This window comes from Trichechus manatus, unplaced genomic scaffold (genome assembly GCF_000243295.1).
Source record: "Trichechus manatus latirostris isolate Lorelei unplaced genomic scaffold, TriManLat1.0 scaffold00001, whole genome shotgun sequence".
Lineage (NCBI taxonomy): Eukaryota > Metazoa > Chordata > Mammalia > Sirenia > Trichechidae > Trichechus > Trichechus manatus.
In genome coordinates this window covers 30,845,831-30,860,920 of record NW_004443937.1, presented here as the reverse complement: position 1 = coordinate 30,860,920, position 15,090 = coordinate 30,845,831, and the positions used below count along the sequence as shown (strand labels likewise).

Here is a 15,090-nt window from a genome sequence, read left to right as displayed (position 1 = left end):
CCAGGGTGGGGCTGAGGCCAAGCCAGAGGTAGGAGCCTGAGATCAGAGCACACCTCCACTCCCCCTGTGCCCCCCAGCCAGGGCTCCTCCTCTGGCCTCCTTTGCTCTCCCCTGACTGAGCCCCAGGGCCTGTGCCTTGGCCTCCAGTGGAGGAGGGGCTGTCTTCAAGAAGGCTGTTCAGCAGATGCGAGGCTGCCCGAAGGTTTCTACCCTGCATGGACTTTGGGGGTTGTTGAATGAACACCCTGACATTCAGGGATTGGAGACCTGGATCCAAACACTGTGACTATCTGTCCCTTCTGGCATCCTTGTCCAACACCCTTAGCCCAGAGTCCTTGGGGTGCTGAGGATCCCGTCTGAGCCTAGGGTGGGCGTCATAAATTGTAAGGTACCGTTACTTACATAGTGCTGTTTGCCTGCCTATTAAAGGGGGTGCCTGGTGAGCTGGGCCTGCACTCTTCCAGCTCTGACTGCCTGGTATAAATGCTCCCCTTTAATGGGTGTGAGTTGGGGTGAGGGGCAACAGTACTGGGCCACATCTGGGGACAAGGCAGGAAGGGCCTGCTCTCGGCCGCAGTGGAGCGGTGCCCGGAGTGCACTGGCCCAAGAGGTCCTGGGATGCAGTGTCCAGCCTGAATTCTCAGTGGCCACTGCTTCCTTGGTCCCGGCTGTGCAAGGGAATCACGAACACAGAGACGTCATCGTAGGACACCTGCCCTTCTCCCGTGGGGCCGTCCTCGGTGCCCTGTGTACTGCGGATCAGCATTTGGGCCAGCTCCGAGAACCTGTGGGGACCATCCTGCAGATGCGCTTCGGGGGCAGAGCAGAGGGGCAGGGCCAGCTCTCAGGAAGAACCCACTGCACAGGGCTGGACACTTGGGACCAGGCAAGCCACAAGCCTGAGAAGGCCTTAGGCTGGACCAGAGTCAACCCAGAGATTCTGGGGAAGGAAGGAGCAGTGACAATCATCCCCAGCCCTGATGCTCGCCACCCGCCCGGAGCCAGGCTCACTGCTGGTGCCATCTTCTCAGCCATAACTACTTGGCTGCTGGCACCAGCCTAGGCCCAGGCAGGTCCCCAGCAGCTACAGTACCTGTGTGAGTCCTCTCGGTTCCCAGGTAGGAAGCTCCGCACCAGCCGTGCCACCTGCTCATTGGACAGGACGTCCCAGAGCCCGTCAGTCGCCATGACAACCACATCCTCCTCCTGCGGCTCCAGCTGGTCCAAATCCAGCACGGTCACCTGCAAGCGAAGCCCGAGGAGCCCTCAGCACCCCCCTTCCAGCTCCCACTAGCATCATCGTCCACCTTTCTGGGCAGATGGAAGTCGGAGTGGGCCATATGACCCCCTCACCTGTGGGACAGAGAGCAAGAAGGGCTTGAGCTGGATGTTCGTGTCCAGGACTTTGAGCTGATGGTCTCCCAGGCCCCGGGAGACGGCCAGTGTTCCCAGTAACCGAGCCTGGGGGCAAAGGGGTGTGAGGAGATGGCAAGAAGCGCCAGCGCGCGTGTGAGTGCCGGGCTCTAGCACTGCAGCACACGGGGAGAGGGCGACGCCCCCCTGGGGAGCCCAGGGCTGAGGGAGAAACCCACTGGCCTGGGAGCAGACCCCAGGACACCAGCCACAGCCACCAGCAAGGGACAAAGGAGCTCCCACCATTGCAGGGGGCACTTTAAGAGGGCTTCTTGGAGGGTAGCCAGGCACTGACCTGCCTACCCTGTCCGTGGATCAGTGGATACTTGAGATCTGACTTCTCCACATGCTTGTAACTCCTACCAGAGCAGACCCATCATCAACCCAGTCCCTCCTCCCCATCTCATCTGTCCCCAGCCCAGGGCCCAGCTACCACACCCTCACAGCACCCCCACTGCCGGGGCCCCAGGGCTCTCCCTTCCCACTGTGTCCCCCACCCCGCCTGGCTCACCAGCCGCTCATGTGGAAATCCCTGAACAAAACCTTCTGGCCTAAGTCATCCCCTTTCAGCCGCCGAGGGAACTCTAGTCGGGTGAACTCACCAGCCAGGAGCTTGGGGTAAACAAAGGCCTAGGGTGGGGAGGCCATGCTCCGGTCAGGTTCCCTCCTGTGGCGTCTGGTGGCCCTGGACCCAGGAGTTGGGGCTCCATGGCCTCCCTCTGCCAAGGGCACCTACCAGCTGCTGGATCCGCTGCCGCTCAGTCTCCGGGGTGAACTCAGAGCTCAGTGGCCGTACTTCATCTCTCCGTACCAAGATGGCCCTGGTGGGGGGCAGGGAGGGAGAGGTCTGTGGGGCAGTCTCCACCCCACACCCATGGCCTCCTGCTGGCCCCTACTCCAACCACCAGGAGCCAGCTCTGCCCATGCCAATCTCTTGCTCAAACCCCTCCATGATTGCCTATGGCCTGCAGGTAAAGGCTCAGCCCTTCTGACTGGCACTTGAGGCCCCTGCCTGCCGTGGGCAGCCTGGAATTCCACTGCCCCCCTCCACTCAACACACACCAGGTACACGCACAAAAACCCACCCAGTCACCCTCCCCATACACACCCTCCCCATGTACAACTTTCAGCTCCCTTTCACTGTCTCCGCTGCCGCTGGTGCCCACCTGCCCACCCTCCAGGGCTCACTCACCTGCTATCTCCGGCATTGGCCACGTATAGCTTTCCCTGCAGGGATACGGCCACCAGGGCTGTGCAGCCGCCCACCTGGCCCGAGGCCTCCAGCTCCCGCCCGATCACCTCATCCTGGGGCAAACCAAGGCCACCTCAGTGGCTACCTTTACTGCCACCATACCACCCTGCCCTGGCTCCCACCCTACAATTCACTTCCCTGCTGGCAGGCCTGGCTGGCCCAGCCCAGGCATCCCTGTGGTAGGAGATCTAGACATATCCCCTGGGAGGAGGGAAACCAGCCCCAGGCCAACAGTGTGTGCAACAAGGTACAGAAGCACCCAGCACATAGTAGGTACTGGTAAATGGGAGGGATTATGACAATGGAGCCCTGGTAGCACAGTGGTTAAGAGCTCAGGCTGCTAATCAAACGGTCGGCAGTTCAAATCTAAAAGCCACTCCTTGGAAACCCTATGGGGCAGTTCCACTCTGTCCTATAGAGTTGCTATGAGTCGGAATCGACTTGACGGCAATGCATAATGGTAAGGGTAGATGGCCATGACAGCATTAGTAACGAACAAATAAATCCAACCTCGTTCTCCCAGTCTGAAGATGCAGGGTGACCACCATCATGTGCAAGGATCCCCACAACCCAGAGCTGCCTCAGGTCCCCGGGGGCAGACCCTGCCCTCCTCTCTGGACCGAAGGCCACACTCACGCATTCCTGGAAGGCATTCTCCAGAGCCCCGATCACCACGTCTTCTGGCCGGACGCCCTTTTCCTCCACAAACTGGGGGTCACTGGGGCAGATGCAGTGGCCGCTGAGGTGCATGGGGGGCTGAGTGGCCACCACGCCCTCTACCACAGCCTCCAGCTGCCGGCGCAGGCAGGAGTGCAGGGTGTTGGCAGCCAGGATGGCTGCCGCGGGACCGCCGTGCCCATCGAACAGGGCCCAGTAATGACCTGTGAGGAACTGTGCAGGAAGGGCTTGGCGTCAGGCCCTGCCTGGCTTCCCCAGCTGTCCTCTGGGCCAGCACGAACCAGGACACAGGACAGCAGGGTAGGAACCTCAGCTGGCACTGTGTCCTGGACCCGCCTCTGCGAGGGGCTCAGGCCCACTGTGCTCACCTCCTCTGGGTACAACGTCAGCCACTCCTCATCCTCAGCCCCAAACTCAGATTGCCGTATGCTCAGCTGCCCACAGGCGGCCTGGTCTTCGTTAAACTCGGATTTCTCTGCATTGATGATCCTGAGGCCAGGAAGTGGTCATTGACCCTTCAGGGATACACCCACACCCCCATGACAAGACACCTGAGCTGAGGCACAGAGAGGAGCCCTCCCTCTGAGGCAACAACAGCCCCGTGCTATCCCTGACAGACACCTGGACAACCACTATTTCAGTCTCCTACCTATCCAGTGACCTCATGGCTAAGGAAAAACTCAGAGATCAGCCCTCTGGGGCCCTTGTGCTGACCAGCTGGGAGGTCAGGGTGCAGCTGCCCAGGGAGATCTGGGGCTCCCTTTTCTATCTCAGCCCCATCTTAGCCCAGACCCCTCACCTGTCCCACACAGCACAAACCCAGGGCGGGACGCACCTGTAAGGGTATGGCTCTCCAAGGCCCAGAATGCTGGAACTCTACCCATTTGCACTGCCTCATATTGGAAGCCCTTGGGGTGCAGGTCCTTCCCCACCCCCAACCCTCTCTGAAGGAGGCTGCAGTCCCAAAGAAAAGGTTGGGAAGGGACTAGGGGAGGGTTGTCAAGGGTCCCAAAGTGAGGACAAGAGCGAGTTATCCACAAGGTGGAATGGGGGATGTCGCTAACTCAGCTTAGCCTGTGTTCTGGGTCAGCTCAGGGCCCCAGGCTGGATCAGGCAGGGCCCTGAGGCCGGGGGTCCTAGGGTGGGGGTCGCCCCGGGGTAGGGGGCACTCACTCTGCGTAGCCTGCGTTCCAGGGCAGCACACGGCCCCGTGCTGGGCTGCGCACTGGTCGGGCATCCCGGCGGCGCGAGGCGTCGGCCGGGCCTGAGCCCGAGCCGCGCAGGAAGCGGGGCCGCCGGTAGGGCACCGGGCTGGCACGGGGCCCGGGCGCCCGAGGCGCGGGAAGCGGACCCCCAGGCAGGAGGCGGCGCCGGAACCAGCCGGCGGACATGGCGTGGCGGCAGAGTGCTGCCCGTGGAGGGCCGGGGCGGGAGTGGCGAGCCGGGCATCACCCGCCCGCCCCTGGGAGGAGGAAGCTGGCCTGGGGGGCGGGGCCGGGGCGGTGACGCCCTCAAACCCCAGCCTCTGGCGGCGGCTCCCGGGCTGTCTGGCTCGTCAATATTCACAGCAACCCTTAGAAGCAAGCGCTGTTACCGACCCCACTTTAAAAAAAAAAAAAAAAAAAAAAAAAACCGTTGCCGTTGAGACGATAGCGACCGCATGGGACAGAGTAGAACTGCCCTCATAGGGTTTCCAAGCAGCCACTGGTGGATTTGAAGTGCCGACCTTTTGGTTAGCAGCCAAGCTGTTAACCACAGCGCCACCAGACCCCACTTTAGAAGCAAGAAAACCGAGGCCTGGGGAGGTGAAGTCGCCCCCTGTGTTCCACAGTCACACCAGGCAAGATTGAATGCTCACCCCACGTGTGGAGCACTAGCCCTGGAGAGGGAGAAGTCCCTTCTCCCCACCCAACGAGGATGCAGGGGGGAGGCGGGGAGGGTGCCCTTCAGAGAGCCCCTGGGCCTCCAGGCTAGGTCAGCGCCCGAGGCGGGGCCTCAAGCTTCCTCCCGCTGAACTCAGACCTTATGCAAGAGGAAGATGGGGATGGAATGTCCTTGGAGGTGTCAGACCATACATTGAGCAAGAGTGTCTCAGAGCACCGTGTTCGGTCAGGTGGCCTCCATGCCTCACCCACCCAGCCTGGCACCCTCCACCCTCAGAGGAGGCTTGGTGGTCAGCCTGACCTCCCTGATCCAGAGATTCTACTCCCACCTGGGGCCAGTCTCCCAAACTGCTTCCAACCAAGATGTCCTCTCTGGACAGCAGGATTGATGCACAAGAAGGAGATCCATTTTTAAAGGGGACTCCTGGGTCCCAAAAAGGCACCACTAGTTAAGTTCAGACCTAGGACCAAGGGAAGTGAAAGACTTTCATCTGGGCTGGGGGCGAGATGTTGCGGTCTCTTCACCTCTGGGTAGCTGTCACCATGGGGACAAGGACAGGGTTCCCCTTCACATCTGCATGTGAGCAAAGCACTTTATCACCTTTTTGCCGCTTAAACCCCACTACCTGTGCAGGACTTGTATTCTCATTTCATGAAGGAGGAGTCTGAGGCCCTGAGGCCCAGGATGGGGAAGTCTCCCCAGACACAGGGCTGTGATGTTTCCATTATGAGGCTGTTACTGACTCAAAACCCCCTTCAGGGGATTTCTCTTCCCCTTTCCTCCTCCAGGAAGGCAGGGCTTTCAAACTCAAAGCCCCTGAGGCCCCTGTAGCTCTGTGTCCCCAGGGAGGGTGACAGCAGGAAGCTCTACCTTCACCTCCACTCCCAAGCCTAGGCTCAGGCTCAGTAGGCCCACTTCCTTCCGTCGGCCAGCCCTGCCCCACTGGGATTTCCTCCGGCCCAGGCAGGAGTGTTCTTGGGACAGGGAGCTGTGCCCTACCTCAGATGGCTCAGTTCCAAAGCCGCCTGGGGGCTAATTTACTGAACCCACTGTATGTGCCAGGCCCCACATGGGGCATAGGAGCACGGTGCTGGTGGAGATGAGCCGGACGCCTGCCCACTCTGAGCTCCAGTGCAGTGATAGTAGAGGTCCTGGCACTGCAGGTGGTGCTTGATCCAACTGTTGAGGGGGTGGGAGCAAGGTCAGGGAACTTTTCAAAGGATATCTGAGCTGCGACCTGTCATTGGGACAGAAATGGACCAGATGTTGCTGGGTGGAAACCCCAGGTTCTGCTCAGCGCGACTCATCTCAGCCAATAAAGGTGAGAGTGAGGTGGGAGAGTAGAAAGTTGCCTTCATTTCGTTGCACAAGGAAAGGAGCAGTCGGGGCTGCTGCCGCCAAGATTGCTCAGCGAGGGAGGGGGGAAGGTCACTTTCATGCGGTTTACAAGCAGGAAGTTCATACACGTTACATCAGCAACATTCTTAATCATACTAGGCAGGCCAGTGAGGTTTACATATAACTTCATGCATCACGTGTTCAGAAAACGGTGGTTAAACTCCACTCAGAGGTGGGGAAGTTACTATGTACGAGGTATTTAATGAGCTAAAATGTTATCCTGAAGTCAACATGGCGCCTAAACCAGCATCCACCAATTTCCTCTGGTTTTGGGAAGCAGTTAAGGAGAGGGGAACCGGGATTTTAATGTAAAGTTACAGGGCATGTCAAGCAAGCTGCTTGAGGCAGTGGAATTTTCTGCAGCCTGGGGACCTCTGTCTTACAGGGACCCAGGATGGGGAAAGCCCAATTCAGCCTGTGGGGTTACTTCCTCACCTCAACCAGTTGATTGTTCAGAGGCTTCTAAAGTCTGAAATTAGAAGAAATGACACAGTGTATTTTCCAAGCCACGGTCTCAGTCTCACCCGGGCAGGGTGCAAGTCCTGACCTCTAAGGTGTATTCACAGAAGCAGCCAGATGACACAGGCAGTTTGCTGCCCAGTTTGTTGGCAGTCCCATTCGTCCTGTTCCAAGGTGGCCTGAGTGTTCCTTCAGTGTTACCCAGTCTCCCCTGGCTCCCTACACTGCTCTCCTAGGCGCCTCTGCTTTTGCCTAGAGCCTATGCCTGGCGCTCTTGGTTTATTCTCTCGTGTTGCTGAAGTACATCATCCAACAAGGATGACTGGGAGGTAATTTCCTGGGTCCCTGCAAGACTGAAAGGAGCCTTGCTGATACAATGGTTCAACACTCAGCTGCTAACTGAAAGGTCGGCAGTTCGAATCCACCAGCTGCTCTGTGAGAGAAACATGTGGCAGTCTGCCTCTGTAAAGATTACTGCTTTGGAAACCCTATGGGGGCAGTTCTACCCTGTCCCATAAGGTCGCTATGAGTCAGAATTGACTCAGTGGCAGACGGTTTGGTTTTTGTTTGTTCGTTTTGCAGGTCTGAAAGGGTTTGTATTCTGTCCTTGCTCAGAATTGTGACTGCTCTGTTCATTGTCTTTTGGCTCAGTTGCTGCTGCTGAAACCTAGTGCCCTGCTCACTGCCGATCTTTGGACAAGTCTGTGTTTGCCTTTTTCTCTCTCCAGATTCTTCCAGGCTCTTCTCTCTGTCACTGGTGTCTAAAATTACAGGTGAGATCCCTTGGGATTGATTGGTCTTCACTCCTGGGCTGGGCCCTCTCTGGAGACCATGAATTCCCTCACTCCTCAGCAACTCCCTCGTGCCAACAATTTGAATGAACCCAAGCCTGCCCCCTCCTGGCTAGAAGCCTCTCCTCAGCTAACTCACTCAGCACATGGTGGGGTGGCGGAGTGTCTTAGTCATCTAGTGCTGCTGTAACAGAAATACCACAAGTGGATGGCTTTAACAAAGAGAAATTTATTCTCTCAAAACATAGGAGGCTAGAAGTCCAAATTCAGATGCTAGCTCCAGGGGAAGGCTTTCTCTGTCTGTCAGTTCTGAGGGAATGTCCTTGTCATCAATCTTCCTCTGATCTAGGAGCTTCTCAGCACAGGAACCTCAGGTCCAAAGGACAAGCTTTGCTCCCGGCATTGCTTTCTCGGTGGTATGAGGTCCCCATGTCTCTCTGCTCGCTTCTCTCTTTTATATCTCAAAAGAGATTGATTTAAGACACAACTAATCTTGTAGACTGAATCCTCTTCGTTAACATAATTGCTGCTAATCCCACCTCATTAACATCATAGTGGTAGGATTTACAACACATGGGAAAATCACATCAGATGACAAAATGGTGGACAATCACACAACACTGGGAATCATGGCCTAGCCAACTTGACACATTTTTTGCGGGACACAGTTCAATCCGTAACAGGGAGTAAGCCTAGGAAAAAGAAAGAAGATTTTCATGCCACATTTTTTTTTCACTCACAATGAAAATAGCTTTTATTGAGTCCTGTATTTGTCCTTTCCACCACTAGTCTGTCAGTTTTTCATACTATGGTGACTTGCATGTTGCTGTGATACTAGAAGCTTTGCCACTAGTTATTTCAAATACTAGCAGGGTCACCCTTGATGGACAGGTTTCAGCGGAGATTCCAGACTAAGACAGACTAGGAGAAGGACCTGGCAGTCCACTTCTGAAAAAACCGGCCAGTGAAAACGTTACGAATAGCAGAGGAACACTGTCTGATACAGTGCCAGAAGATGAGCCCCTCGGGTTGGAAGGCACTTAAAATACGACTGGGGAAGAGCTGCCTCCTCAAAGAAGAGTCAACCTTAATGATGTAGATGGAGTCAAGTTTTCGGAATCTTCATTTGCTAATGTGGCATGACTCAAAATTAGAAGAAACACCTGCAAACATCCATTAACAATCAGAACGTGGAATGTACGAAGAATGAATCTAGGAAAATTGAAAGTTGTCAAAAATGAAATGGAATGCATAAAGATCGATATCCTAGGCAATAGTGAGCTGAAATGGACTGGTATTGGCCATTTTGAATTAGACAGTCATATGGTCTACTACAGCGGGAATGACAAATTGAAAAGGAATGACGTCACTTTCATTGTCAAAAAGAACATTTCAAGATCTATCCTGAAGTACAACGTTGTCAGTCATAGGATAATATTCATACATCTACAAGGAAGACCAGCTAATAAGACTATTATTCAAATTTACGCACAAACCAACCACTAATGCCAAAGATGAGGAAATTTAAGATTTTTACGAACTTCTGCAGGCTGAAATTGGTCAAACATGCAATAAAGATGCATTGATAATTACTGGTGATTGGAACGGGAAAGTTGGAAACGAAGAAAACATGGCCTTAGTGATAGAAACGATGCTGGAGATGTCATGATAGAATTTTGCAAGACCAATGACTTACTCATGCAAATACTTTTTTCAACAACATACACGGCAACTATACACGTGGATCTTACCTGATGGAAAACACAGGAATCAAATCGACTACATCTGTGGAAAGAGATGATGGAAAAGCTCAGTATTGTCTGTCAGAACAAGGCCAGGTGCCCACTGCAGAACAGACCATCAATTGCTTATATGCAAGTGCAAGTTGAAGCTGAAGAAAATTAAAATAAGTCCACAAGAGCCAAAATATGACCTTGGAGACCATCTCTCAAGAATAGATTTGATGCATTGAACACTAATGACTGAAGGCCGGATGAGTTGTGGGATGACATCAAGGACATTATACGCGAAGAAAGAAAAAGGCTGTTAAAAAGACAGGGAAGAAAGAAAAGACCAAAATGGTTGTCAGAAGAGGCTCTGAAACTTGCTATTGAACGTAGAGTAGCAAATGCAAACGGAAGAAATGATGAAGTAAAACAGCTGAACAGAAGATTTCAAATGGCCGCTTGAGAAGACAAAGTAAAATATTATAATAAAATGTGCAAAGACCTGAAATTAGAAAACCAAAAGGGAAGAACGCATCAGCATTTCTCAAACTGAGAGAAAAGAAGACAAAATTGAAGCCTTGAGTTGCAATTTTGAAGGATTCTAGGGGGAAAATATTGAACACAGGAAGTATCAAAAGAAGATGGAAGGAATACACAGAGTAACTGTACCAAAAAGAATTGGTTGACATTCACCCATTTCAGGAGGTAGCATATGATCAAGAAATAATGATACAGAAGGAAGAAGTCCAAGGTGCACTGAAGGCATTGGTGAAAAACAAGTCTTCAGGAATTGATGGAATACCAGTTGAGACGTTTCAACAAACAGATGCAGCACTGGAGGTGCTCACTTGTCTGTGCCAAGAAATTTGGAAGACAGCTACCTGGCCAACCGACTGGAAGAGATCCATATTTGTTCTTTTTCTTTGTTTGTTTGTTTGTTTTTTATTGTACTTTAGATGAAGGTTTACAGAACAGTTTCTCGTTAAACAGTACATATATTGTTTTATGACGATGGTTAACAACCCCACGACATGTCAACACTGTCCGTTCTCAACCTTGGGTTCCCTATTACCAGCTTTCCTGTCCCCTCCTGACTTCTAGTCCTTGTCCCTGGACTGTTGTGCCCCATTAGTCTCCTTTTGTTTAATGGGGCTGTCTAATCTTTGGCTGAACGGTGAATCTTGGGAGTGACTTCATTACTGAGCTAAAAGAGTGTCTGGGGGCCATACTTTCGGGGTTTCTCCAGTTTCTGTCAGACCAGTAAGTCTAGTCTTTTTTTATGAGTTAGAATTTTGTTCTACATTTTTCTCTAGCTCTGTCCGGGACCCTCTGTTGTGATCCTGGTCAGAGCAGTCAGTGGTGGTAGCCAGGCACCATCTAGTTGTATTGGACTCAGCCTGGTGGAGGCCGTGGTAGTTGTGGTCCATTAGTCCTTTGGACTAATCTTTTCCTTGTAACTTGTTTTCTTCATTCTCTCTTGCTCCCAAAGGGGTGAGAACAGTGGAGTATTTTAGATGGCTGCTCACAGGCTTTTAAGACCCTAGACGCTACTCACCAAGGTAGGATGTAGAACATTTTCTTTATAAACTGTGTTATGCCAGTTGAGCTAGATGTTCCCTGAGACCATGGTCCCCACAGCCCTCCGCCCAGCAATTCAGTCCCTCAGGGAATTTGGATGTGTCTACGGAGCTTCCATGACCTTTCCTTGTACCAGTTGTGCTGGCTTACCCAGTATTGTGTACTGTCTTACCCTTCACCAAAGTTATCACTTATCTATTGTCTATTTAGTATCCCCCCCACCCCTCCCATCCCTTGTAACCAACAAAGATTGTTTCTTTTTGTGTGTCAAAACTTTTTCATGAGTTTTTACAGTAGAGGTCTCATACAATATTTGTCCTTCTGTGATTGACTTATTTCACTCAGCATAATGTCCTCTAGTTTCATCCATGTTATGAGATGCTTCACAGATTCATCATGTTCTTAAGAGATCCATATTTGTGCTCATTCCCAAGAAAGGTGATCCAACAGAATGCGGAAATTATCGAACAATGTCATTAATATCACATGCAAGTAAAATTTTGCTAAAGATAATTAAAAAGCCGTACATTGACAGGGAACTGCCAGAAATTCAAGCCAGATTCAGAAGAGGACAGGGAATGAGGGATATCATTGCTGAAGTCAGATGGATCTTGGCTGTAAGCGGAGAATACCAGAAAGATGTTTACCTGTGTTTTATTGACTATGCAAAGGCATTTGACCGTGTGAATCATAACAAATTACGGAATACACTGAGAAGAATGGGAATTCCAGAACACTTAATTGTGCTCATGAGGAACCTATACATAGATCTAGAAGCAGGAAGCAGTCATTCGAACGGAGCAAGGGGATACTGCATAGTTTAAAATCAAGAAAGATGTGCATCAAGTTTGTATCCTTTCACCATACTTATTCAGTCTGTATGCTGAGCAAATAATCCGAGAAACTGGATTATATGAAAAAGAATGTGGCTTCAGGATTGGTGGAAAAACTCATTAACCACCTGTGATATGCAGATGACACAACCTTGTTTACCGAAAGCGAAGAGGACTTGAAACACTTACTGATGAAGATCAAAGACCACAGCCTTCAGTACGGATTACACCTCAACATAAAGAAAACAGAAATCCTCACAACTGAACCAATAAGCAACATCATGATAAATGGAGAACATTTGACGTTGTCAAGGATTTCATTTTACTTGGATCCACAATCAATGCCCATGGAAGCAACAGTCAGGAAATCAAATGACATATTGTGTCAAGGAAATCTGCTGGAAAAGACCTCTTTAAAGTGTTACAAAGCAAAGATGTCACTTTGAGGACAAAGGTGCGCCTGACCCAAGCCATGGTGTTTTCAATTGCCTCATATGCATGCAAAAGCTGGACAATGAATAAGGAAGACCAAATAAGAAACTGATGCCTTTGAATTATGGTGTTGGCGAAGAATATTGAATATACTGTGACTGCTAGAAGAATGAACAAATCTGTCTTGGAATAAATACATTCAAAGTGCTCCTTGGAAGTGAGGATGGTGAGACTTCGTCTCAAGTACTTTGGACATGTTATTAGGAGGGACCAGTCCCTGGAGAAGGACATCATGCTTGGTAAAGTAGAGAGTCAGTGAAAACGAGGAAGACCCTCAACGAGATAGATTGACACAGTGGCTGCAACAATGGGCTCAAATATAACAATGATTGTGAGGATGGTGCAGGACCAGGCATTGTTTTGTTCTGTTGTCCATAGAGTCGCTATGAGGTGGAACTGACTCGATGGCACCTAGTAACAACAACAATCTGCCCTTTAACAAGATTTATTTTAGATTTTTTAAAATTTAAAAAAAATTTAATACTATCAGATGAATCCAAATTCAAAAGATGTAAAAGGGTATTTTGGCACAAGTTTCCCCCACAACTCCATCTGCTGGTCACTCAGTTTCCCTCCCCAGTGACATCCAATGTCACTAGTTTCATGTGGATTCCTCCAGAGATGTCTGGGGTATTCTGTGCAAATTCAAGAAAAAAAAAAACTTGCTGCCGTCGAGCCGATCCCCACTCATAGCGACTCTATAGGACAGAGTAGAACTGCCCCATGGGATTTCCAAGGCTGTATATCTTTATGGAAGCTGACTATCACATATTCCTCCCACAGAGCCTCTGATGGGTTCCAACTGCCAAACTTTCAGTTGGCAGCTGAGTGCTTAACCACTGCATGACCAAATAAAAAAAATATAACGAAACCCACTGCCATCGAGTTGATTCCGACTCATAGAGAATCACAGAGGACAGAGTAGAAGTGCCCCATAGGGTTTCCAAGGTTCCAAATCTTTATGGAAGCAGAATGGCACATCTCTCTCCCAAAGAGCAGTTGGTGGATTCGAACCACCGACCTTTTGGTTAGTATCCAAGTGCTTAACCACTGTGCCACCAGGGCTCCTTTAAAAATATATATATATATACAGAGAGAGAAATCGAGGAAGAGAGAGAGAGAGAAACACCCTGGGTGGTGCAAATAGTTAACATGCTCAACTGCTAACCAAAAGGTCGGAAGTTCATGTCCACCCAGAGGCACCTTGGAAGAAAGCCCTGGTGATCTACTTCTGAAAAATCAGCCATTGGAAACCCTATGGAAAAAAGTACACAACACCACTACTCATCAGAAAAATGCAAATTAAAACCGCAATAAAATACCACTATTTACCCACCATTGGAGCCCTGGTGGTGTAGTGGGTAAGAGCTTAGCTGCTAACCAAAAGGTCGGCAGTTCGAATCCACCAGCCACTCCTTGGAAACTCCATGCAGCATTTCTACTCTGTCCTGTAGGGTCGCTACGAGTTGGAATTGACTCGACGGCAAAGGGTTTGGTTTAGTTTTTACGTACCCACCAGAATGGCTAGAATTAAAAAGGCTGACAATAGGAAGTGTTGTTAAGATGTGGAACAACTGGAACTCTCATACGTTGCTAGTGGGATGATAAACTGGTCCAACCACTTTGGCAATCTGTTTGGTAGTATGCATCATAGTTAAAACATACACCTACCTTATAATCCAGAAATGCCAGTTCTAGATATATATTCAAGAGAAATGATATATATGTTCACCAAAAGACATGTACAAGAATGTTCATAATATAGACAAACACTAGAAACAATAAAGTGTCCATCAACAGCAGAACAAATAAATTGTGGTATCTTCATACTATATAATGATAAGAAGACGTGAACTACTAACAAATGTATCAACATGGATGAATCTCAAAAATATTGTTGAGCAAAAGAAGCCAGATACAAAAAGCACATACTGTATGATTCCATGTAAAATTCAGGCACAGGAAAATTAATCTATGATAGAAGTCAGAATAGTGTTTAGCTTGGGTTAAAGGGAGGTATTAACTATACATGGGTACAAGGGAACCTTCTGGGTGAAGCAAATATTCCGTATCTTGATCTGGAAGGTGTGTATATAGGTAAAAATTAACCAAGCTATACATGTAAGAAGTATCAATGTTATTCCTTAATTTAAAAAAATCTACTGTACACTCAAAACATTCTGAAATATCTAAAATCCTAAACCTTAGAAATGCTATATCTTAGGTGAAGGGAAGAACAACACACACTACAGGGGAAGTCAGCACAACTGGACTAAACCAAAAGCTAACAAGTTTCCCGAATACAACCAAACACTTCGAGGGACAGAGTAGCAGGGGCGGAGGTCTGGGGACCGTGGTTTCAGGGGACATCTAGGTCAATTGGCATAACAAAGTGTCATGGATTGAATTGTGTCTCCCAAAAAATGTGTGTAGCAACTTGGCTAGGTCATGATTCCCAGTATTGTATGATTGTGTTATCTGATGTGATTTCCTTATGTGTTGTAAACTCTACCACTACGATGAGATTATACGTGATCTCCTCATGTGTTGTAAATTCTGTCACTGTGATGAGGTTATACTGATGA

General features: G+C 50.1%; 1 protein-coding gene across 1 annotated transcript; it reads right to left on the bottom strand.

Moving 5' to 3' along the window:
• Positions 1-44: 44 nt before the first annotated feature.
• Positions 45-4,760, bottom strand: PPM1M (protein phosphatase, Mg2+/Mn2+ dependent 1M). Its single transcript, XM_004368598.2, has 10 exons — positions 4,517-4,760; positions 3,712-3,832; positions 3,302-3,556; positions 2,606-2,718; positions 2,150-2,234; positions 1,925-2,043; positions 1,709-1,772; positions 1,354-1,461; positions 1,094-1,242; positions 45-785 (listed from the first exon to the last, which is right to left on the bottom strand). Exons 1-10 carry the CDS (start codon positions 4,732-4,734, stop codon positions 641-643), a joined length of 1,377 nt encoding a protein of 458 aa, XP_004368655.1. The 5' UTR covers positions 4,735-4,760; the 3' UTR covers positions 45-640.
• Between the last annotated feature and the right edge of the window lie 10,330 nt (positions 4,761-15,090).

Bases quoted from the DNA above. Each gene is read 5' to 3' on its own strand.
- PPM1M (XM_004368598.2), bottom strand. From the start codon at position 4,734: ATGTCCGCCGGCTGGTTCCGGCGCCGCCTCCTGCCTGGGGGTCCGCTT. The intron at 3,557-3,711 runs GTGAGCACAGTG...CTTCCTGCACAG, and splicing joins TGACGTTGTACCCAGAGGAG to TTCCTCACAGGTCATTACTG. The intron at 2,044-2,149 runs GTAGGTGCCCTT...TCCCCACCCTAG, and splicing joins GGCAGCGGATCCAGCAGCTG to GCCTTTGTTTACCCCAAGCT.